Source organism: Cornus florida, unplaced genomic scaffold (assembly GCF_030987335.1).
Source record: "Cornus florida cultivar Cherokee Brave unplaced genomic scaffold, ASM3098733v1 CherokeeBrave_3.0.0_Hap2_Chr09, whole genome shotgun sequence".
NCBI classification, from domain to species: Eukaryota; Viridiplantae; Streptophyta; class Magnoliopsida; order Cornales; family Cornaceae; genus Cornus; species Cornus florida.
This window is the reverse complement of record NW_026775579.1, coordinates 70,812,494-70,837,218: the sequence shown is the minus strand read 5'-3', so window position 1 is coordinate 70,837,218 and position 24,725 is coordinate 70,812,494. Positions and strand designations below refer to the sequence as shown.

Here is a 24,725-nt window from a genome sequence, read left to right as displayed (position 1 = left end):
AGTTTCCTTTTGGAAAGCTGGGAGGTGGTCAGACAGGAGATTATGGGTACTTTTCATGAGTTTTATTCCAATGGAAAGTTCGAAAAGTCGCTGAACACTTCTTTTATTGCTTGGATTCCTAAGAAGGGGGGAGCTTTTGACATTAAGGACTTTAGACTTATCAGCTTGATTGGGTGTTTGCATAAGCCTATAGCTAAAGTCCTGGCATTGAGATTGAGGGGGGTTCTGGACGGTGTCATTTTAGAGTCTCAGAATGCATTTATTGGGGGCGGATAGATTCTGGATTCTGCGCTTATCGCCAATGAGTGCGTGGATTTTAGGCTTCGTAGTAGGGTTCCCGGAGTTCTGTGTAAGCTAGACATTGAGAAAGCCTATGATCATGTTTGCTGGAATTTCCTGTTCTATTTGCTAAAGAGGATGGGGTTCGGTAAGAGATGGAGGAGATGGATTGTTACTTGTGTTTCGTCTATCAGGTATTCAGTGTTGGTTAATGGTTCCCCATCGGGGTTTTTTGGCAGTTCTCGGGGCTTAAGGAAAGGGACCCCCTATCCCCTTTATTGTTTATTATTGTTATGGAGGCTCTTACCAGGCTAATGAGGAGGGCTATGACCTTGGGCCTTATACAAAGCTTCAAAATTGGTCTAGAGGCAGTCCATCAATTGGAGAGTTCTCACTTGTTGCTTGCGGATGACACTTTGGTTTTTTGTGAGCCAGAGGTGTCCCAATTGAGATATTTGAGATGTGTTATGGTTTGAGAATCAACGTGGGTAAGCGTGTGCTTGTCCCTGTGGAGGAGGTTCAGGAGGTGGCTTCTCTTGCAGCTGTCCTTGGTTGTAGGACGAGTTCCTTCCCAATCTCTTATTTAGGCTTCCCTTTGGGCGTCTCCTCAAGGAGGGCAGGAAGTTGGGACCCGGTTATTGAGCGTTTCGAGAGAAGATTGGTTGGGTGGAAGAAGCAATATCTTTCGAAGGGAGGAAAAGTTACGTTGGTATAGAGTGTTTTGTCCAGTCTTCCAACTTCTTTTCTCTCTCTGTTCCAGATTCCCTCTTCTGTTGTCGGGAGACTTGAGATGCTTCAACGTAATTTTCTTTGGGGCAGTAGGGGGGAGGAGTTCAAATATCATCTTATTCGGTGGGAGCAGGTTTGCAGGCCCTTTAAGTTGGGAGGCCTTGTGATTCGGAGACTTGCCCCTTTCAACAAGACTCTTCTTAGCAAGTGGCTTTGGCAGTTCGGCAGTGAAAGGCATAGATTATGGAGGAGGATTGTTGCTTGTCGGTTTGGGGAGGAGAGAAGGGGTTGGTCTGCTAGATTGGCTAGATCTGTTATCGGCGTGGGTGTGTGGCATTTTATTGGGAAGGGTTGGGATGAGTTTTCTAAGCATATTAGATTCAGAGTTTGGGAAGGTCGGAATGTTCGGTTTTTGGAGGATCCTTGGTGTGAGGAACATCCATTGTGTCGATGGTTTCCAAGGTTGTTCAGGATTGCCGTGGATAGTCATGCTTTGGTTGCCGACTGCTATCGCCTTGATAGCGGTAGGTTGTCTTGGGATGTTCAGTTCCGGCGAGCCTTTCAGGATTGGGAGCTGGATGATGTTTTTGGCTTATTAGATCTTTTGTATCGACAGGAGGTGGATGGTACTGGGGCAGACCTCTTAACTTGGGTGCCTTCTTCGCAGGGGATTTTTCAGGTCCGGTCTTTCATTTTCTGTCTTTCCGGTTTTCAGGCCTCCTCTTACCCGTGGAAAACGGTTTGGCTTTCGAAGGCTCCTCTTAGGGTGGCTTTCTTTGCTTGGACTGTTGCTTGGGGTAAGATCTTGACTCTGGACAACTTGAGGAAGAGAAGACATATCATTGTTAATCGGTGTTGCCTGTGTTTGACCGATGGAGAGTCTGTGGACCACCTTCTCTTGCACTGCCCAGTCGCCCATGACTGTTGGAGCCTTATGTTGGGTCTTTTTGGCGTTCAGTGGGTTATGCCTCAGAACTCTCGGGGCCTTATTGATATTTGGAGGGGGCAGAGAGTGGGGGCTCGTGTTCGTGATTTCTGGAGGGCGACTCCTCTTTGCATTTGGTGGTGCCTCTGGAAAGAACGTAATAGAAGATCCTTTGCTGGGGAGGAGTTAACCCGTTGCTATTATTTGTTCTCTTTTTAGTTGGGGTATGGGGAGAGATTGTTCTTCGTTTAAGGAGATCATGGACTTTTTGGGGTCTTTGGGTCCATAGGTCTTCCTTTTTTTTTCCTTTCGTTCTTGATTCTTGTACAACTCTAGGGATGCATTCCCCTTTTGAACGCTTTCTAATATATTTTTACTTATCAAAAAAAAAAAACAATCTTGATTTCATCCTCATAACAGAAGAGTAAGAGGACAGAGAAACAACACACGAAAAAAAATGGGAAAAAAATTGAACATTGAAAATTTAATGTCGAAAAAAAATACAAGATCATAAAAACTGAAAAGATGGAAAAGTGCTCAGGAAGCTGAAGACCCGATATCAAACAGTAGTCCGATTGTAATCATGTGGAATGGATTTTGTAGAATTGGCAATACTTTTCTCATTGTTGGCTGAGATTGTGGATTGACATGCAAGCATGCAAAAGCTAGCTTGGTGATAAAGACTAATTCCACGGCCACTTGTTCCTTTGGAGGTGAAAGACATTGATCCAACATATCCTTTAAAAGTGTAGCTCGGGCAAGCAACGTCGGTAATGGTGATAGAGAGGAGATGAGCTCGCCTGGATGTTTTCCCATGATCACTTCCAGTGTCAGCACTCCAAAGCTATAAACGTCACATTTCTCATTCACTTCCATTGTGTAAGCAAGCTCTGCAAAGCAATGAAAAAGGGACAAGAAAAGTAAAGAGAAATTTGCCAATGCTATAGCTTCTAATTACTATCACTATTTAAACTCCATAACAATAGAATACAAAAAGGTGAGGATGTAGCGAGGATTCATGATGGTGATTTTGGGAATAGTCTTGGCTTCTCTCGGCGGCTTGTGTGAGGGAGTTACAGTTTGTGTAGGTCGGGATGTGAAGGTGAAGCTTAATGATGATACGGCCTCAATTCTGCTGAAGGAGTTATGGGACCATTTGGCTTTGAAAGGTTTTCTTTGTGATTCAGGAGGCGTTTTGACTGAGGAGGAGTCTGTTTCGCAGTTTTGCTCGCATTCTTCTTCTGTTCTTGATGATTGGGAGGGAGCTGTAGGTTCTTCTTTTGATGGGGACTCGGGCATGATTCAATAGGAAAACTTGGAACAAGCAGTGAATTTGGCTGTGCCTTTGGCTGTTGTTCCGCCCGAGGGGAATTGGGCTAGTGACTCGACTAATGTTGGAGTGAATGACCTTGAGGAGGAGTGGGTGAGGGAGAAGGGATTGGAAGTGGGTCCTCTGTTGGGTGTTTCTTTTGAGGGTAAGGTGGATGAGGCGATGTGTCTGTTTAATGATGTTCTCAAATCTCATTTTTAGAAAAAGGTGGGTGATAAGATAGGGTTGCAGGAGGAGAAAGGGGAGACAGTGATGCAAAGTCCCAATGATTTTATCACATATGAAAGGAGAAATCGGGGGTCCAAATCAGGAGGGAAAGGTGGTGAAAGGAAAGGAGGGTTTGTTATACCAAGTGTTTCCCTATGAAGCTATAAATTCTTTCATGGAATGTCCGGGGTCTCAATGACCCGGTTAGAAAGAAAGTGGTGAAGTTGGTTATTCGTAAAGGTGGGGGCCATGTGGTGTGTCTTCAAGAGACTAAACTTGCTTCGATGTTTAATAGGATTGTGAGGAGTCTTTGGGGTGGGAGATTTGTGGAGTGGATTGCTTTGGATGCTATTGGTTCCTCGAGGGGCATCTTAATCATGTGGGATAACAGATGGGTGTCTAAAGTGGATGCTCAGGTTGGGCGTTTATCTGTTTCATGTGTTCTTGCTTTGGCTGAGGATGGTGTTCATTGGGTTTTTTCGGGTGTCTATGGTCCTTCGGAGGACGGTATGCACCATTTACTTTGGGAGGAGTTGGGGGAGATTAGAAGTCGATGGTGTTTGCCTTGGTGTATTGGTGGGGATTTCAATGTTGTTCGCTCTCCGTTTGAGAGGTCAACGGGAGGTAGGTGGACATCTGATATGGAGGCTTTCTCGGAGTTTATTGATGAGTTTGGGCTGATTGATTTGCCTTTGGTTGGAGGGCCGTTTACTTGGTCTAGTGGCCGCTCTCCCCCTACCCTTTCTCGGATTGACAGATTCCTTGTGTCGGGGGAGTGGGAGGAGAGGTTCTCTGATGTTGTTCAGGCTACTTTGGCTCGTCCTATCTCTGACCATGTTCCGTTGATGTTGGATTGTGGCGGATTGTGCAATAGACGCTCTCCTTTCAGATTCGAGAATATGTGGTTGCGAGCCGAGGGCTTTCTGGAGAGGGTCCGTCTCTGGTGGGAGGGGTTTGGTGTGGTTGGCACCCCTAGTCATTTGCTAGTAGGCAAATTGCGTCTCTTAAAGGAAAATCTTAAGACTTGGAATAAGGAGGCTTTTGGGAATCTTGTTTGGAAGAAAAATCGGGTTCTTGTTAAAATAGCGGCTATTAACTGGATGGAGGGTCAAGGGGATTTGGTGGAAACTTTGGAGGTTAGGAGGGCGGAGTGCAAGGCGGAGTTACTGAGATTGCTATCATGGAGGAGATCTCGTGGAGGCAAAAATCCCAAGCCTTGTGGCTTAAGGAGGGGGATAGAAACACAAAAATTTTCCACTGATTGGCCAATGCTTATAGAAGAGGCCATCATATAGGGAGGATTCGAGTTGAGGGGGTTATTTTTTGTAAGGAGGAGGAGATCTGCAAAGGATTTTCAGAGTTTTTTGAGAATTTGTTCACGGAGTCTGTTGAGTGGAGACATTTGCTCGAAGGGTTGCAGTTTGACTCTATTTCTGAGAAGGAGTGCTTGGGCTAGGAGTTGCCTTTTTCTGAGGAGGAAGTTCTGATTGCTTTGAAGAGCTGCAATGGGGATAAGGCCCCAGGTCCAGATGGTTTTACCATGAGATTTCTTCTTGAGTGTTGGGAAGTGGTTAAAGGAGAGGTGATGGGTACTTTCCATGCTTTCCATTCTCGGGGATCTTTTGAGAAAAGCTTGAATGCCACGTTCATTGCTCTCATTCCGAAAAAGGGAGGGGCGTTAGATGTTAGGGATTTTCGCCCTATTAGTTTGGTGGGTTGTATCTACAAGTTGATTGCCAAGGTGTTGGCTTCAAGATTGAGGAAAGTTTTGGATGGCATCATTTCGGACTCTCAAAATGCTTTTGTAGGAGGCCGTCAGATTTTGGATTCAGTCCTTATTGCGAGTGAGTGTGTGGACTCCAGATTGCGTAGTGGTCCCGGGTGTTCTTTGTAAGTTGGACATTGAGAAGGCGTATGACCATGTGAGTTGGAGCTTTCTTCTGTACCTGATGGAGAGGATGGAGTTCGGTGATAGATGGAGGAGATGGATTCATTTTTGTATTTCCAGTGCTCGCTTTTCGATCCTTGTTAATGTTGCTCCTACTGGTTTTTTCTTTAGCTCAAGGGGCTTGAGACAGGGAGATCCTCTCTCCCCCTTATTGTTCTTGTTTGTGATGGAGGCCCTTAGTAGATTGATGAGAAAGGCTACCGAGTTGGGTCTTTTGAGAGGCTTCCGAGTGGGCAGGGATGCTATTTCTCAGTTGGAAATATCTCATTTGATGTTTGCTGATGACACTTTAGTTCTTTGTGATGCGAATGCGTCCTAAATTAGATATTTGAGATGTGTTTTGATTTGGTTCCAAGTTGTCTCCGGCCTTAAGGTGAATGTGGGGAAAAGTGTTTTGGTGCCGGTTGGGGAGGTCCCTGAGATTGAGACTTTTGCTGACATTCTTGGTTGTAGTACTGGTTCATTTTCCATCTCTTACTTAGGTTTGCCTCTGGGAGCTCCTTCGAGGTGTGTGGGGATTTGGGATCCAGTAGTGGATAGATTTGAGAGAAGGTTGGCGGGTTGGAAGAAGCAGTATCTCTCCAAGGGCGGCAGGGTCACTCTGATTAAGAGCACCCTCTCTTGTCTTCCCACTTATTTTATCTTTCTTTTTCAAATTCCCTTTTCAGTTGCGGAGAGGATTGAGAGGCTGCAGCGTAATTTTCTGTGGGGGGGTAGAGGTGAAGAGTTTAAGTTTCATTTGGTGAGATGGGATTAGGTTTGCAGACCAATTCGGAATGGTGGGTTGGGTCTCCGTAAATTGGTGCCTTTTAATAAGGCCCTCCTTGGGAAATGGTTGTGGAGGTTTGGGGTGGAGAGACATTGGCTTTGGAGGAGGGTGGAGTTCATTGGAAATTAGAGATCCTCGAGGGGTGGGGTTCTGGAAATTTATTCGGAAGGGTTGGGATGAATTTTCCAAGCACATTCGGTTTCGTCTTAGAGATGGGAGGAGGATTTGCTTTTGGGAGGATGTGTGGTGTGGAGATGTTCCTCTTGCTATCGCCTTTCCTCAGCTTTACAGGATTGCTTCGGATAGGCAGGCCATGGTGGTTAACTGTTATCATCTTGATAATGGGAGACTGGTTTGGGATGTTCGATTCAGGCGTTCCTTTCAAGATTGGGAGATCGAGGAGGCCATTCGTTTCTTGGAGTTGTTGTATCGCCAGAGGATTGTGGAGGAGGATTCGGATTATTGGTCTTGGGTTGCAAACTCTCAGGGGTGTTTTGAGGTGAGGTCTTTCTTCAGGTGCCTCTCATTAGTTCCTGGAGTTCGTTTTCCTTGGAAGTTTGTTTGGCGTTCCAAGGCTCCTCTCAAGGTGGCTTTCTTTGTGTGGACTTCGGTTCTGGGTAGGATTTTAACTCAAGATAATTTGAGAAGGAGAAGCCAGGTGGTGGTCAATCGTTGGTTTATGTGTCTTAGTGATGAGGAATCTGTGGATCACCTTCTCATTCATTGCTCTTTGGCTAGAGAGTGTTGGGATTTGATGCTTGGCTTATTTGGGTTTTATTGGGTTATGCCAGGATCTGCTAGAGGGTTGATAGAGGCGTGGAGAGGTTGCCCTGTGGGGGCTCTTAGTCAGGATGCATGGAAGTCTACGCCACTTTGTGTGTGGTGGTGTATTTGGCTTGAAAGGAATAGGAGATTCTTTAAAGGAAAAGCGTTGTCGATTTCAGTGCTTAAATTCTCGATTATTTCCACTCTTTTTTGTTGAGTTTCAGGGAGAGATCATAGATCGTTGGAGGAAATTGTTGACTTTTTGGCTTCTTTGAAGGCTTGAGGCCTTTGTGGTCTTTTGTATTTTCTTGGGCTCCGCTCCCCTTTTGAGCGTTTTTTTATAAAATGTTTATTTATAAAAAAAAAAAAAAAAAAGGCAAGATGAGTTAAATGGAAGACTACATCTAGCATATTGTGTAATCGGTGTATCCTGCTGAGAAGTTTTATAGAACTATTAGATCAGTCTTTCATTCAATCAGCTATTTGTAATGAATCGTTCCAAAATAAATAAATAAAAATACCTGGAGCAGCGTACCCAAAGGTTCCCGCGAATGAAGTCCAATTGGAAGAGTTAGGATTTAGAAGCCTAGCAATGCCAAAGTCAGAGATGTGAGCCACATATTCAGAATCTAACAAAACATTCTTGCTTGATATGTCCCGATGAACTATAGGAGGCGAACAATCGTGATGAATATAACTCAAAGCATATGCCACATCTTTAACCACATTCACTCTCTCAATCCATCCCCACTCCGAGGCTTGTTCAACACAACTCAGGATCTTCTGCAAACTTCCCCCTTCCAATAACTCATAAACCAAAAACGAGTGTCGTGGGTGTGAACAAAAATCATAGAGCTTCACAATATTTCGATGGTGTATTTCTATTAATGTTCAGATTTCACTTGTAAAACCATTTTGATTATTAACCTGTCCACAATCATTATCTAGGATATGAAGTTTCTTCACAGCAACAACTTGACCACTAGGCGACTGAGCTTTATAAACACTTGCTGACCCTCTTACCCCAATGCAATGATCAGAGTTGAAGTCCTCTGTAGCTTCATTGATGTTCTCATACACCATTTTTCCATCATAGCTCCATATTGCAAACAAATTTTCATTGTTTACTCTTCTTGGCTCATAATCTGCGCTGCCCACTTTAGGGTAAAGAAGATAGAAAATCCCAAAAACCATAAATGAAAGAAGCAAAATGCCTGAAAGAGGAACCATAATCAAAATCACAAGTTTGTTGCCATTCTCTCCCTTATGAGCTTCATTGCTCATTGTGGTGGCGCAAGCCTTCAAACCAGTGGCATTGCCGCACAAACCTTTATTATTTGTGAATGCATTAAACGGAGCCTCTTGAAAGGCTTTATTTTTCGGAACAGGACCCTACAACTGATTGTATGATATACATCAACAGAAGTCAAACTTAACATACCTTCAAAAGTGAATGGAATGGAACCAAAGAGCTTATTGTGGGAGAGATTCAATGCTTCTAACTTCTCCAATTGTCCAAGCTGGTGTGGTATTTCCCATTTTAGTAAATTATGGCTGACATCAAGAACTTCAAGAGAGTGCAAATTGCCTATGCTAGAAGGAATACCTTCAGTAAGAATATTTCTGGTCAAATTCAAATACAATAGTTTAACGCACTCTCCTAATCATTCAGGAATTGAGCCACTTAGATTATTTGCTGCCATGTTAAGACGTCTCAAGTCTGGTAGCTCACCAATTTCCAAAGGAATGTTGTCTGAAAGTTTGTTGTAGCTTAAATCAAGGTTTATCAATGAGGTTAACCTTCCTAAACGCTTTGGAATTTCCCCGATGAGACGGTTTGAAGAGATGTCAAGTATGCATAGTTGAGTTGCATTTCCCAATTCAGGTGTTATCTCACAGGAAATATTGTTGTCGGACACTCTTAGGCTCTTTAGATTGTGGCACTGGCCCCATTTACCAGAAAGCTCACCATACATTTTATTATCACTCAAACCCATATAAACGAAGTTTGGATATATGCCAAAAACTTTTGATATATTTCCAGATAGTTGGTTCCTATTAAGCCTAACTCTGTATAAACTAGTGCAACTTTTCAAGCTCTTGGACCCGTGAGACTGTTGTTATTTGCACTGAAATTTGTAAGTGATCCACCAAAGCATATGTTATGTGGTAAATGACCAGTAAGCTCGTGGTCAAATAAATGCAACTCTTTCAAATGGGTAAGGTTATTCAACTCTGTAGGTATAGAGCCAGTGAATTTATTCCCGAACAAGACTAGATGCTCGAGGAATTTCAACTTTCCTACTTCTCGTGGGATAGAACCAGATAATCGATTTTCATACAAACTCAAGTGGAAGAGCTTGGTCAAGTTACCAATAGAGGATGGAATGGATCTGGAGAGTTTGTTTTCGTCAAGGTGCAATGTAAGTTGCCTAAATTCCCTATCGAATTGGATATTGAACCCGTGAAATTATTGTTTGATAATCCGAGATCAGTGGGAGATCTAAGTGTCCAGATTTCTTGAGGGATTGGTCCAGAGAGTTTATTTCTAGAAAGGTATAAAGTGGTTAAGTTGCCCAAATTTTCTATAGTAGTAGGAATTGAACCTATATGTTGTTTCTTGACAATGCCAAATCTATAAGAGATTTTAGCCTCCCAATTTCTTGAGAGATGGATCCAGAAAGTCTGTTTCCATTGAGGTATAGAATGCTCAAGTTGCTCAAGTTCCACATCATAGCAGGGATTGGACCCGTGAGATTGTTTCTCGCGAGTGATATCACATTGAGAGACCTCAGTTTCCCTATCTCAGATGGAATTGCTCCAGAGAGAGAATTTCAAAGGCTACTGATGTGCTTGGGGATCGTCCCATAGAGAGAATTGTTATAAAAAGAAAGGCTGAGGCGATGAGGGAAGCATGAGAAGTTGAGATTGTGAAGTGTACCTCTTAAACCAACACTTTGAAGGCTTATTTGGGTGACCCTTCCAGTTATGTTGTTGCAACCAATCCCAATCCAATTGCAGTGTCGGCTGCTGTTTGGAGCCCAAGATGAGAGAGGAGATTGTGTTGTTTGATTGCGAAGACTGGCTTTCCACTTCAAGAGAGCCTCTCTTTCCTTTTCTTTTGGAGCTGCAGAAGAAGAAGAATCACAAGCAGTGAAATGGAAAAAAGACATCAACACAAGGATGATGACGGAAACGAACAAAAGTTTGAAATTAGAAAGAAATTGGTGGTGGAATGGCTTAGCATCTACTAGGAATTTCATTTTGGGTGTGTGTGTTACCATGAGATACAAGAGGACAATGGTTGGATGGAGGATTTATGAAGGGTTTTAGTACTATGCTTTAAAATCAGAATATATTTATAGGGCCTATGCTTTAAAATCGGAGAAGTCTTCTCCAGAATCTCCACACCTACTCATCAACATTCATTTGCCCGCCACAGACCGGCAGAAAATATTAGACTTTAGCTAGTCTTCAGATGTCAACTGAAATTTGATTATGTTTATCGTCTGATTGGTTTACACATTCTTAATTAGGTTAATTAGCACTAGCTAGGGATGTCGACACGGCCATTATAACACCAGATGTTTCTATCCAAACTCATCTCACGATGGAAAAATTAATCAAGTTAGACAATTCAAACTTCGAATTCCAATTCTCAAATCATGAATTCCCCGCCCCCCCCCCCCCCTAAGAAATGGATCCTTATTCATCATCAGATTGAAGAAATTGTAATCTCGAAATGTCAATTTCATGTTTTCAAACGCAATGTTGATCAATTCTCTTTCTAGCTTGTTATGCAATGCAAAAAATTATTAAAACCCAATGGAAAAATGATGTTATGTAAACACATTTTAAACTAATTTTAGTAAAACCTAACATGTTCACTTCTTGGCTTTAATTGTCCTTCTGTAAGGCTATAATGGAGATGCAATTTTTGGTTTTCTTCTAGACTACACAATCGATCATGAGATCTTTTCTCTGAAACAGTTTGAACTCTATGAAAAGGCGTGATTTCTTCGATACAATTTCTACCCTAACATGGAGAAGGTGACATCAAGCTCGTTACATATGCACAAAAAGCTTGCAATGAGTTCTACTCCGTGACCAATTCTATGAGATTTGAGTTTGTATTTTGATGATTTTGTGTAGGGTTGAGTCGACGGTTTGTTATGAGGGCTTGAACCGTCGCTCTTATATTTTGTAAGATGAGAAAGTATTTACTAGGTTACAGCACTTAGTTATATCATAAACAAATTCAAAGCTCTCTGCTTATAAGCTTTAATAAACTCTAATCGCTCTCATCCCGCGTATTCGAAAAACACTAACATCTTATTGATAAAATCAAATCTTTAATTATGTTCTTGACCGAAATTGACCGAGTATGATAATCTTTAATCATGTTCAAATTACACTCAACATCTTATTGAGTCTTTAATCCTTGGACTTGAAGATAGGTTTTCTCATGATCATAACGGTGAGTGCAACAAATTGACCAAGGATGGCTTGCAAGGAACGCACAAAGAGGAATAAGTCAAGTCAAATTCTTTTCAAAGGCGAATGAAAAGAAATTTCAAACTTCACAAATTATAGCCATACAGAGCCTCTCGTAAAAACAAAACAAAATTTAAGTCACGCACACGATAGGAGTAAGACATAAATAAAACAACATGCTTTTGCTAAAGATACAAAGTCACAACAAAATATCAATTGATTTTTGGGTTAGGGCTAAAGCCCAAGCTACGAAACCAAGACAAAGTGGCAAAGCTCACAAACTAAAAGCCCATGGCCCAACAACGATACAATCAAAAAAATCGTTATTAACCAAGACGTGTGGTTGTCACTGGCGGATTCAGGGGCTTGAGGGGCAAGCCCACCCCAAAAAAAAAAATTATTTACTATAGTAAATTTTAGTCCAATTCAAAAAAAAATTTATTATTAGTATTAGTCCACTTAAAAGTATTAGCCCACCCCATTAACACTTCCTGATGGTTGTGGTTCCAATCTTTAGTAGTGGAACGAGCTGTTCTAGACATCGACTTCTCACTTCAAAACACCAAAGAAGGAGGGAGTTCTACACAACGGGCTATATTCTTTTCATTTTTCATAAGATCTCAACTAACAAATCTTTTTTTTCCACCTCATCCTTTTTCGTACCAACCATAAGTACTCCTGATTTTGTAATATTTAACACAAGAAATAAATATTGTAGATGGCAACAAAACAAGCGATTTTGAGTAGCTTCAATCGTTGGTCATTGGTTTTCTGTTAGATAATATAAATACTAAAGTTACAGCCTTGATGTCCCTTTCTGCAAAAGCAATTGACGCTTCCTTCTTCTATCTTAAAGCCCTAGATTGAAGTCTCACTTTAATTGACTTGATGATTTTGTACAGAACAGAGTTCTGAGAAGCTCGTTTGAGTTTGAATCTAGATGTGGTAAACGCATGCCATCTTGCATATGGAAGTTCCTGGAGTTGTTTGCTTTCCGGTGGAAGGATGACCATGCAATCAGACTGTTCCAATCAGATAAGTTATATGTTGATTAACATGGTAAATTAAAAGGTGCTCGATTTTAAATTTTACTGTTACTCTTATATACATAAAAATATATATAATCGATAAATGTGTCGCAATGAAATTTGGCCAAACCATTCTAAAGAATATAAATATTTAAATTACATTCTCTCTTTATCAATTTAAATTTATAAAATAGATGGTGACTGACATTTCTCAACAACCAAATTAATTTCCAAAACGCCAACCAATCAAGTCACTTTTGAATGTTGATGCTCTCCATCTCCTCTACTGTTTCCTCTTTGGTTTCTTGTGATTTTTCATCTTTTTCCCTTTTTCCTTCTTCTTTGTTCTTCCCCCACAAAAAGCTGTAGAGACCTCCCAACAGCAATACAGCACCACAAACACTGCCACAAAAATGAAAACCCAAAACTGACCCTTATCATATATGTATATTAATGCAAACGGTTAGACTCCATCAAAATTGAATAATTAGAAATTGAAGGATTTAAAACTCACACACCCTATCTTTTTTCTTTCTTTTTTTTCGTTTTTTTTAATAATATATATTAAAACTTTTAAAATATATATATATATATATTGACTAGATTGCCCTATATGTATGGATTTCAAATCACACGGTTCAAAGATTTTATTTTAAAATTTTCTACTATTAGCACAAGGATTGTAAATAAATATATATTCTATACCTATAAATTAATATTCTCATGGACTAATGGATCTAATTTTAATAGTCAATCTTTTTATTTCAAATCTATTAATTTATCCAAAAGGGATATATATATATATTTACCTTCCCCAGTTGAGGGTCTCCTGAAAGAATATTGCTGAGGAGAGCAGTCAAAAAAAGTGCTAATGGACTGAACATTGCTGTAAATACAGGGCCTTTCTTCTCCACAGCCCAAACTTGCAACCAGTAAGTAATTCCTGTCACTATTATACCCTGCATTTTTCATTAATTTAACTTATTGTTAATTATAGAGAGAGAGAGCATTTGCAGTAAAGTATGAAAATAGCCAAGGATGTGGATACAAATATATATATTCCTTGCTTATATATATGTGCACCTTTATGCATCTTAGGTGTTTATATTATGATTTACTAGATGAAATCATTTATTCAAACATCAGTCAAATGATAGGAATGACAAGAATGGGAGGAACTCATGCCATTCTAATAGTAATTCGGTAGTACTTTTTTCTCCTTTCAAATTAGAAGGTCGGAGTTCAAATCTCCAAAGAAAGTGGACGTGTGAGTTTTAAATAAATAAATAAAAGTTGACTTTCTACTAGCTCTTGGGGCACACCAGTTTGTGAAAACTAGTGCATTTGCTTGGTGTGCCTGTCTCCCCTCTCCTAATGGGAGAATTATCGATTACTTATATTTGTGGATGCCTCCTAACTGTAACTGTAGACGTGTTTTGAAAATTGTGAGTACAGTGAATATGCGAAGTGTATAAAATCTACATAACGGAGCGGGTTGTGACAGATGTTATCAGAGCGAATTCCTCTCAAAAATGTTGAAGCTTGCATAAGCCCATGAAAGTCATGCCTTAAGAAAGCTAATCTAATTAGGACAAAACCAGAACTATATATGCAATAATGGTTTCAATGTTTTCAAAAGATAGTACCATCTACCATCTTTTGAATAGAACTGAATGGCTTCTTAATGTATACATAGGTAGGTACATACAGATAGAGAAAGAAAACACTGCAAGAGAATTCAATTTTCATGCCATACTATGAACTTAAATTTCTTCATTGATTAAAGCTATGATCAAGTACTCTGTAATGTAAACAGTGAATGAAGAAACATACACAATAGAGCAGAGATAAAAAGATTAATGTCCCATCCAAGCTTCCATGGTGACAAGTTCCTATCTACCACAACAGCCCAAATTGCTGATAATATGCAGTTGAAAAAGCATGTCGTAAAACGTATTTTCACTGGATATTGCTTCACAATAGAACCCTGAAAGAACCAAAATTTATCAAAGAGATGATATATAAATACACACACACACATGTAGATATATAGAGAGAGAGATGGACCTGCAGAATAAGCCACAAAGACCAAGCTATGTTGGCTGCAAGCATGAAAAGAGCACCTTTTATCCAATCCTCTTTGCTGATGCCTTTGAAACTTCCTTATGCACAAGCCCCTTGAAAAAAGTATACATCATGGCCCCCGAAAGACCTACCACACAACCCAACACTTTCGCTATTCCATCCCATTGCCTCTCTCCGTCCTGAAATGTTCAAAACCATTAACACACACAAAGAGAGATACACACACACACACACACACACACACACACATATATATTAGTTTCTTTTATGTTTACCTTAAGACAACAGCTATGACAAAGACCGTGGCAGGAATTGTGTTGGTCATGGCTGTGGCAAATGTTGCAGAGATGTATGTTATTGCATAATAGTAGAGATTCAAAGCCTTAGTAATCCTGAAACTTCACATACATGAAGGATTGTTAATTGGAACAATATATTTTAATACTATATATGAGTTCAAAATTAAACTTTGATTACATTATTGTAAATAAAGTCCAAATTTTGAACATACCCACATAAAGAAACAAAAAAGAGCTTGCAGAGCAAATAGCATGACAGGGTAGCAGTTTTATTACAGCAAATTTAGAAGAAATTAAAAATCACCATCAGAAACAATCATATATATATATAAGTGGGAAATCATAAAATTAAATTAAAGAAGTGTTTGGGTGATTAACCTTTCAAGGAAGAAAGCAAATGGAGCCAAAGCAAGTGTGGCGAATCCTTGTCGATAAGTGACGAACACGGAGGATTTTGCTCCTTCATTTGCTGCTGCTTTGGACAACAAGGCCATGCCTGCATACACAAACTGTATGAAGATCATTGCTATGTAAGGGTTATGCTTCTTCATATCCATTTTACATCGAAGAAAAGCCTTCATGTTGTGCAGTGTCTAATTTTGGCCTCCTTTGAGGGGATTTAGATTTTCAGAAACTATATATTCAGTTTATATATATACTGAAGCCTAGCAATCAATGGTTTCTAGTTAGTGAATAATGGGCTGCCATGTTAAAATCATGAGCATGGTTTTGTGTTTGCTTTACTACTTTTTTTATTTGTATTAAGAGTGATGTTATTCACTTTGACTAGCTTAGTTTAAACTTTGAAATAGTTAGTCAAAGTGATGTGTTGTAGCAAAAAGGGTCAAGCTACTTACCCCACAAGCCCAAGCATTAATTTTTTTTAAAATTTTTTTTAACAAAAAATCAACCCATTCGCTATCCACTTTCGATTCTTAGATGGTTTGTACTCGTATATCACATATATATATATTTTAAACTCGGCTATTTCCGGGTTAAACACGGATTCTTCGAAATCATCCGATAAAAATTGATCAGCCGCCCGTTTGACCTTTTGACTGTCCAAACGGGTTCCAAAATCTTCAACTAACTGTCCTGCATCATGCCTCCTCTAGTTTCTCTCTCTGTTCATTAGAGTCACTATTCCTTATTGTGTTAAGGTTCTATGTTCATCAAAGTTTGGGGTTGATCCCAGTTTGTGTGCTGTCTATGGGATGGCTTCTATAATGTCCCGATTTTTTCTAGATTTTTTTGAATTTTTATTTTATTTATTTTTTGTATCTCGTTTTGTGTGCCACACGGGCCCCAAGGGCCGTTAAGGTCATTTTCTTGAGCCGAGGGTTTTAGAAGTGCATTTTAATTATTCTAAGTCAATTAGAGGCGACGGGATTAATTTTAGAATTTTTCGGAAGTTGGGACGATTTCCGGGCTCGGGAATTTCTCCCAGTTTTGCCATTTGCATTGAGGGGCGTTGTGGTTATTTCACACACATATATATACATATTCATGTATCTAGTCATTGGGGAGATATTTATGGGACAAGCATGGTATTGTGATGGATGAGTGAGGGCATTAAGGTAACTTAACCAAAAGCTAGTAATCAACCAAAGGTTGACACATGGCATTCTTGGGACCACATAATCAAATGGAAGACAAGGCCATCACCCCTCTTCCTCCTCATTCTCGACCACTTCTCCTTTCTCTCTAGTTCTTCCTCCTCCTCTCTCTATATCTATATACATCACATACTATTGTTTCAAGTTAAGATTTGAGATGTTTAGAATGAGAGTTTGATGATGACCAAGAAGGGAAAAGTGGGGAGCTTGGAGAGGGCTATCGTTTGAGACCACTATTGCTAAGGCTTAGAGGGATTTTGAAATTGGCTTGACCTAAAGGCTTGTTTGGCTTGCTTCATGGAGGTAGGGATTCCTAATACTCTAAACTTTGCCTTTCATTAAACAAAGATACTTGAATTCATTCTTGTATGTAGAAATGTGAATTTAAATGACTATTTGTTGATTGTGAAAGAATGCTAGTGTATGGTGTAAGAATGTGTTTATTTTCATGCTAAAGATGTGTATAACATGGCCTTGGTGCAAAAATTGTTTAAATATTATAACATGATTTGTGATGATATGATTTTGTGAAGAGCATGCTTGTGATTCTATTGTGGAGAATGCTATGGTGGTTATTTAATTTCTAATGAAATGCCATGTTGAGTTGATTTTCTAGAAAACGCCTTGTTCGTGCCATTATTGTTACATAAGTGAAATTGAAGTTCAAATGATGAGAATAATCATATGCATGGCATGGTGAGTAAATTGAATGAGAAGGATAATGGGCCATTTTAGAATGGTGAATAAATTGATAGAGATTAACAAGTTAGCCATCTTAGGATGGGCGGGAAAGATGGATTTAGAAATGGACCGGGTATGGCGAGCTCGGTGCTAACTTGACCTAGAGGGAACGCGGTCCGGTGTAGGACGTGTAACGTTGGTACTAGGCCCCAAATGGTCATTGTAATGAGGTCAGGGATAGTATCAATCTCGCCTCGGTAAAGTCGGTTAGCGTAGATGGAAATTGGGGTCGGTTTGAAAACAAGTTTGGGAAAAAGGATGCATTGCATTGCATTTACATTCATAGTCTGCAAAGTTGTATCTATGCAATTGACTGGATTGAAATGTGGTTTGAATTCCGTAAAATCTTCAATGTATGATCCCGGTTCTCTTTTATCCCTAATGTGTATTGTGTGACTCAAGGAAGTCCAAAGTTGATGCCTCAGGTATCTCCTACTGAGCCTCCGTGCCCACCCCTTTAACATTTTTCAGGTCACGGTAAGGACGCGATTGACGAAGGACCCTCACAAGTGTAGTTAGGGTTGATAAATGTAATTTTTGCTAACTTTCGTAACTTTTGTACTAAATGGCCTTTTTTTGTAAATTTGGAGCCAAGCATGTTATTCTTTTGCAATTGCCTAGATGGCAATGCAATCCATTCTTTTGGAAAATGTAAATATCAATCCTAATTATTATTTTGTAATGTTTCCCATGAATGAGGGTTAGTATACCATGTGGCAGTCAAGGGGCTTTTGTGTCATTTCTCATTATGAATGTTTATGTATGATGCATTCTATGTTCATTCTATGTCTTGCATGTTTCCAGGTTTGCATCATAATTAGGTCCACAAATGAACCAAAGAAGTCGTCAATGACGCGGTCACTCAAAGACTTCAGAATCAGCCCCAGAGATGTATGTTATTGCATAGTAGTACAGTTTCAGAGCCATGGTAATCCTGAAATTACCCAAACATGAAGTTGTTAGAATAATTATAATACTGTTTATAGTTCAAGATACACTCTGATTACATTATTTCAAGGAAGTCCAAATTTTGAATATAACAATCACAAAACTAAGCACATACCCACATAAAGAAGCAAAAAAGATCTTGCAGTATAAGTAGGAAGACGGGAACAGATTTCTTTCTGCAAATCTAGAAGAAACTTACCATCAGAAACAATCATAAATAAGTTCAAATATATATATATATATATACCACAAAGAATAAAATTAACCTTTCAAGGAAGAAAGCAAGTGGAGCCAAGGCAAGTGTGGCGAATCCTTGTTGATAAAAGCAACAAACACATAGGGTATGTTCCTTCACTCACTTCTACTACTAAGTTAGACTAAACAGACCAGTGATACTCTCTGTGCCCAATATTTTATACTGGTTACATTCTAAAAGTTTGTTATCAGAAGAATGACAATGAAATCTGAACGACACTGAGTTATGCCCTGTATTGTCTTCTTTCATAGGTTACGGAAGGAGGTATTTACGTTACTTTATAAGAGACACTTAGATTGGTCTTATGATGTGCAATATAATGCACTATATCTTGTAACAAATTTGATATCATCTTCACAACACAAAATGAATAGGACAGAGAAATACAAGTCAACGAGGATAAAATTGAAATTTTAAAGTGAAAAAAATATATATAGACAAGAACATATATAAAAACTTACAAGCATATATAAAAACTTACAAGATGCAAAAATGCTCAGGAAGCTAAAGATCCGATAACAAGCAGTGTCCTATTGTAATCATGTGGAATGGAATTTGTAGAGTTGGCCTTCGTTTTGATAACTCTTTGGAGACGTTTCCCATTGTTGGCCGAGATTGGGGATTGACATGCAAGCATGCAAAAGCTAGCTTGGTGATAAATACTAATTCCTCTGCCACTTGTTCCGCTGGGGGTGAAAGTCGTTGATCCAACACATTCCTCAAGAGTATATCTCGGACAAGCAATGTCGGTGGCGATGATGATGATGATAGAGAGGAGATGAGCTTGCCTGGATGCTTTCCCGTGATCACTTCTAGTATCAGCACTCCAAAGCTATAAACATCGCATTTCTCATTCACTTCCATTGTATAAGCGAGCTCTGCAAAGCAATGAAGAAAGGACAAGAATAGTAAAGAGAAATCTGTCAATGCTATTTTTTCTAACAATCATTATTCCACATAGCCATAGAACACAAAAAGTGAGGACCAAGAGGTACAAAAAATTGAACATTTTTGTTACTTGAGCTAAATTATCTTTAATGAACGAGAAATTGGAGATGATGTTAATCATATATCGAGGCAGGATTGGTGAAATGAAGGAATGCATCTAGTATATGGTGTAATCAGTGTATTCCATTAAGATTGAAAGAGAAGTTTTATAGAACAACTATTAGACCTGAATTGTTTAAAATAATAACAATTAAAAAAAAAAAAAAAAATACCTGGAGCAGCATACCCAAAGGTCCCCGCGAACGAAGTCCAATTTGAAGTGTTCGGATTTAGAAGCCTAGCAGTGCCGAAGTCAGAGATGTGAGCCACATATTCAGAATCTAACAACACATTCTTGCTTGATATGTCTCGATGGACTATAGGAGGCAAACAATCATGATGCATGTAACACAAAGCATCTGCCACATCTTTAACCACATTTACTCTCCTAATCCAACCGCACTCTGAGGCTTGTGGGTCACTGCTCAAGATCTTCTGCAAACTCCCCCCTTCCAAGAACTCGTAAACCAAAAATGAGTGTCGTGGGTGTGCACAAAAACCATAAAGCTTCACAATATTCCGATGGCGTATTTCTGTTAATGTTCGAATTTCACTTGTAAAACTATTTTCATTAGCCTGGTTATCATCATCTTCCAGGGCATGAAATTTCTTCACAGCAACTTTTTGACCACCTGGCAACTGAGCTTTATAAACACTTGCTGATCCTCCCACCCCAATGCAATGATCAGAGCTGAAGTCCTCTGTCGCTTCAATGACGTTCTCATATACCATTTTCCCATCATAACTCCATATTGAAAGCAAATTATTCTGAGTGTAATTTGCTCTTCTTGGCTCATTTTCTACCCTGCCGACTTTCAGGTAAAGTAGATAGAAAATCCCAACAACCAAAAATGAAAGAAGCAAAATGCCTAAAGGAGGAACTATAATCAAAATCGGAAGTTTGTTGCCATTCTCCCCCTTATTAGCCTCATTGTTCATTGTGGGTGCACAAGCCCTCAAACCAGTGGCATTGCCGCACAAACCTTTATTATTTCTGAATGCATAAAAAGGAGCCTCTTGAAATGCTTTATTTTTCGGAATAGGACCCTCTAACTGATTGTATGATACATCAACAAAAGTCAAACTTGGCATACCATCAAAAGTGAAGGGGATGGAACCAGAGAGCTTGTTGTGGGAGAAATTCAATGCTTCTAACCTTCGCAATTGTCCAAGCTGGTTTGGTATATTCCCTTTTAGTAAATTGTGGCTGACATCAAGATTTTCAAGGGAGTGCAAATTGCCTAGGCGAAAAGGAATATCTTCATCAAGAATATTTCTGCTCAAATTCAAGTATAATAGTTTCACGAACTCCCCCAATACTTCAGGAATTGAGCCACTTAGGTTATTTGCTGCCAAATTAAGACGTCCCAAGTCTAACAGTTCACCAATTTCCAAAGGAATGTTTCCTGAAAGTCTGTTGTTGCTTAAATCAAGTTTTATCAATGAAGTTAACCTTCCTAAACTCTTTGGGATTTTTCCGACTAGACGGTTTGAAGAGATGTCAAGTACACGTAGCTGAGTTGCATTTCCCAATTCAGGTGGTATCTCACCAGAAATATTGTTGTTGGACACTCTTAGGCTTGTTAGATTGTGGCACTGGCCCCATTTACCAGAAAGCTCGCCGTACAATTTATTATCACTTAAATCGATATAATCCAAGTTTGGATATATGCCGAAATCTTTTGATATATTTCCAGAAAGTTGGTTTCTTTCAAGCCTAACTCTGAATAAGCTAGGGCAACTCTTCAAGCTGTTAGGGATTGGACCCGTGAGATTGTTGCCAGATGCACTGAAATTTGCAAGTGATCCACCACGGCATATGTTATGTGGTAAATGACCAGTAAGCTTGTTCTCACCTAATTGCAAGCTTTTCAAATGGGTGAGATTATTCAACTCTGTAGGTATAGAGCCAGTGAATTTATTGTCGAACAAACCTAGATACTCCAGGGATTTCAGCCTTCCTAATTCTGGAGGGATGGAGCCGGATAACTGATTTTCGAATAAATTCAAGGTTAACAGCTTGGTCAAGTTCCCAATAGTGGATGGAATGGATCCGGAGAGTTTGTTTTTGTTGAGGTACAATTTGGTTAAGTTGCCTAAATTCCCCAAGGAAGTGGGAATTGAACCCATGAAATTATTGTCTGCCAAGTGGAGACCAGTGAGAGATGTGAGTGTCCAAATTTCTTGAGGGATGTGTCCTGAAAGTTTGTTGTTTGCTAGAGACAGAATGGTTAAGTTGACCAAGTTCTTTATAGAGGCAGGTATTGGACCTGAAAAGTTGTTCCTAAACAAACTGAGAGTGTCAAGAGACCTCAACCTTCCAATTTCTTGAGGGATGGGTCCAGATAGTTTATTTCTGAGAAGGATTAAAGTGGTTAAGTTGACCAAATTTCCTATAGTAGTAGGAATGGAGCCAACTATATTGTTTATTCCCAATTGCAAATCTACAAGAGATTTTAGCCTCCCAATTTCGGGAGATATGGATCCAGAAAGTTGGTTTTCATAAAGATATAGAGTGCTCAAGCTGGTCAAGTTCCACATTGTTGCAGGGATTGGACCTGTGAGATTGTTCGTCGCGAGTGATATCACATTGAGAGACCTCAATTTACCTATCTCAGACGGAATTGTTCCAGAGAGATAATTTAGGGACAAGTCCAGATAAGTGAGCTTGGAGAGGCTAGTGATGTGCTTGGGGATATTCCCTTGGAGTGAATTGTTAGAAAGATCAATGCTGAGAAGATGAGGGAAGCATGAGAAGTTGAGAGAGTGAAGTGTACCTCTTAAACCAACACTTGGAAGGCGTATGTGGGTGACACTTCCATTACCCGCCTTTTTGCAACCAATCCCAACCCAATTGCAAGGGCTGCTGCTGCTGTTTGGAGCCCAAGATGAGAGAAGAGATTGGGTTTGATTGTCAAGACTTGCCTTCCACTTTAAAAGAGCCACTCTTTCCTTTTCTCTAATTGGAGCTGCCCAAGTGAAATGGGAAAAAGAAAGCAACACTGCAGGGATGATGATGGAAATGAACAAAAGTTGGAAATTAGAAAGAAATTGGTGGTGGAATTTCATTGTGGGTAATTTGTTACTATGAGCCTACAAGAGAGGGCAATGGTTTGATGGATGATGAAAGGAGAAGGTATCAATTGACAGAATACTTTTGCTTAGTAAAGTCTGGCGCCGGGCTTTCACTTTTTGGATCTTATGGAAATACGTATCAAATTGAGAGATCACCTCATCTAGCTGGCTTCATTGTCTTATATGGATATTATACTAGATGTACTCTATGACTATATATATATATCAATTCAATTCAATCACACACGTGCCTACCTAACCTTTGCTTGGAGGGATTGAAAAGTCTTCTGCAGCTCCTTTCAGATTTTGGATCAAGCTGAGTTGAGTCACTATCATAAGGATAAATTAGACTCACCTCCCCTATGGTTTGGTTTGTGCATATTTCACTTTTGATCTTTATTATTTTAACATCAAATTTAATTAAAAAAGATTTATCAAACTGAAACACTTTATTATCTTTATATTTAGTTATGGATTTTATGAATCAACTAGATTGTCAAAAGTAAAAAAAGTATAAGAATATAACAAATTCTAAAGGTCATAATTTTCAGTCAACAAGTAGTCACTGAGCTTATTCCATATGTATGAAAAGAATGTAATGAGTTCTACACCTGTGTCCAATTTGCTTACGAGATTTGAGTTCGTTTAAAAGACAAAATTAGATTCTTTCGTGAAGTTTTAATGAATTTTAGTAGTGTTTTTGCATTATTTTAAAATTCACATGACTTTCTAAATTAGTTTGTTTTGAATTTCTCACCTAGGCTTAGTAGGGTTTCAAAAGTCTTTAATTGGAAGACGTTTAGATAGCTTTAGAATAAAAGGCAGGTTCCTTAATTGGAAGAGTTTTTGTAAGGGTGGCAAATGGTCGGGTTTGGACTGGGTTGAAAATGGGCGGGTCAAATATGAGTCAAGACTCGTATTCAATTCGCTAAGAACGAGTTGAAAAAGGACGGGTTGAAAATGTATAGGGTCAACCCGCTCTGACCCGTGGACTCATTAATTATTATTTTTTATTTTTTATTATTTTTTAAAAATTATATTTAAAAAATGTATAGGGTCAACCCGTTAAGACCCATATTGATGTTTAAAAAAAATTGACTCGTGAAACTCGACCGACCCACCCAAAATATTGATATTTAAAAAATAAAAATTTCTTAAAAATTTTGATGCTTACAAACATGGAAAAGGAAAATGTAATTTGTATATTTGTAAAAAATAATAATAATAAAATTGACCAGTGAAACCCGCAAACCCGCTCAAAATATTAATGTTTTAAAAATAATTTTTTTAAAAAAATTTTGATGTTTACAAACATGGAAAATGAAAATGAAATTTGCATATTTGAAAAATTAAAAAAAATTTGACCCGTGAAACTTGATTGACCCGCCTAAAATATTGATGCTTAAAAAATAAAATTTTGATGTTTACAAACATAGAAAATGAAAATCTAATTTGTATATTAGTCAAAAAAAAAAAAAAAAAAAAAAAAAAAAAACGACCCGCCCAAAATATTGATGTATAAAAAATAAAATTTTCTTAAAAATTTTGATGTTTACAAATATGGAAAAAGAAAATGTAATTTGCATATTTGAAAATAATAATAATAATAACAATAATGACCCATGAAACCTGACCGACCCGTTAAAAATATTGAAATTTAAAAAATAAATTTTTCGATGTTTACAAACATGGAAAAGGAAAATTTAATGTGCATAAAAAATAAAATAAAAAATGACCCGTGAAACCCGCACAGCTCGCCCAAAATATTAATGTTTTTAAAATAAAATTTTCTTAAAATTTTTTATATTTACAAACATGGAAAAGGAAAATGTAATTTGCATATTTGAAAAAAACAAAATAAAAAATTGACTAGTGAAACCCGACTAACCCGCCCAAAATATTGATTTTTAAAAAATAAAATTTTCTAAAAATTTTAATGTTTACAAACGTAGAAAAGGAAAATGTGATACGTATTAATATATATATATATATATGACCCATGAAACCCGCACGACCCGCCCCAAATATTGATGTTTTAAAAATAATTTTTTCTTAAAATTTTTTATATTTACAAACATGGAAAAGGAAAATATAATTTGTATATTTGAAAAAAAAAAAAAAAAAAAAAAAAAAAAAAAAAAAATCTCTTGAAACCTGATCGACCCACCCAAAATATTAATATTT

The 24,725-nt window shown here is 38.6% G+C and overlaps 3 protein-coding genes and 1 pseudogene across 3 annotated transcripts; 2 read left to right on the top strand and 2 right to left on the bottom strand.

Moving 5' to 3' along the window:
* The first annotated feature begins 2,954 nt into the window (after positions 1 to 2,954).
* Positions 2,955 to 6,175, top strand: LOC132272812 (uncharacterized). The gene is made up of 7 exons (XM_059773898.1): positions 2,955 to 3,200; positions 3,243 to 3,377; positions 3,465 to 3,601; positions 3,766 to 4,606; positions 4,927 to 5,360; positions 5,479 to 5,717; positions 5,775 to 6,175. Exons 1-7 carry the CDS (start codon positions 2,955 to 2,957, stop codon positions 6,173 to 6,175), a joined length of 2,433 nt encoding a protein of 810 aa, XP_059629881.1.
* A 19-nt stretch (positions 6,176 to 6,194) lies between these two features.
* On the top strand, positions 6,195 to 7,235 carry LOC132272811 (uncharacterized). The gene is made up of 2 exons (XM_059773897.1): positions 6,195 to 7,062; positions 7,177 to 7,235. The coding sequence occupies exons 1-2, from the start codon at positions 6,195 to 6,197 to the stop codon at positions 7,233 to 7,235; spliced, it is 927 nt and encodes a 308-aa protein (XP_059629880.1).
* A 121-nt stretch (positions 7,236 to 7,356) lies between these two features.
* On the bottom strand, positions 7,357 to 15,415 carry LOC132272810 (MDIS1-interacting receptor like kinase 2-like; annotated as a pseudogene).
* Positions 15,416 to 18,923: 3,508 nt separating this feature from the next.
* LOC132272809 (MDIS1-interacting receptor like kinase 2-like) lies at positions 18,924 to 22,535 on the bottom strand. The gene is made up of 3 exons (XM_059773896.1): positions 22,112 to 22,535; positions 19,640 to 21,391; positions 18,924 to 19,297 (listed from the first exon to the last, which is right to left on the bottom strand). The coding sequence occupies exons 1-3, from the start codon at positions 22,533 to 22,535 to the stop codon at positions 18,924 to 18,926; spliced, it is 2,550 nt and encodes an 849-aa protein (XP_059629879.1).
* Positions 22,536 to 24,725: the final 2,190 nt, after the last annotated feature.

Bases quoted from the DNA above. Each gene is read 5' to 3' on its own strand.
- LOC132272809 (XM_059773896.1), bottom strand. From the start codon at position 22,535: ATGAAATTCCACCACCAATTTCTTTCTAATTTCCAACTTTTGTTCATT. The intron at 21,392-22,111 runs TAAATTATCTCT...TAGGTTTGTTCG, and splicing joins CACTTATCTGGACTTGTCCC to ACAATAAATTCACTGGCTCT. The intron at 19,298-19,639 runs GTATTTTTTTTT...ATTGCTTTGCAG, and splicing joins CTTTGGGTATGCTGCTCCAG to AGCTCGCTTATACAATGGAA.
- LOC132272811 (XM_059773897.1), top strand. From the start codon at position 6,195: ATGGTGGGTTGGGTCTCCGTAAATTGGTGCCTTTTAATAAGGCCCTCC. The intron at 7,063-7,176 runs GTGTGTGGTGGT...GTTGAGTTTCAG, and splicing joins ATGGAAGTCTACGCCACTTT to GGAGAGATCATAGATCGTTG.
- LOC132272812 (XM_059773898.1), top strand. From the start codon at position 2,955: ATGGTGATTTTGGGAATAGTCTTGGCTTCTCTCGGCGGCTTGTGTGAG. The intron at 4,607-4,926 runs GTTAGGAGGGCG...TGCTTGGGCTAG, and splicing joins ATTTGGTGGAAACTTTGGAG to GAGTTGCCTTTTTCTGAGGA. The intron at 5,718-5,774 runs GTGATGCGAATG...TTTGGTTCCAAG, and splicing joins TGATGACACTTTAGTTCTTT to TTGTCTCCGGCCTTAAGGTG.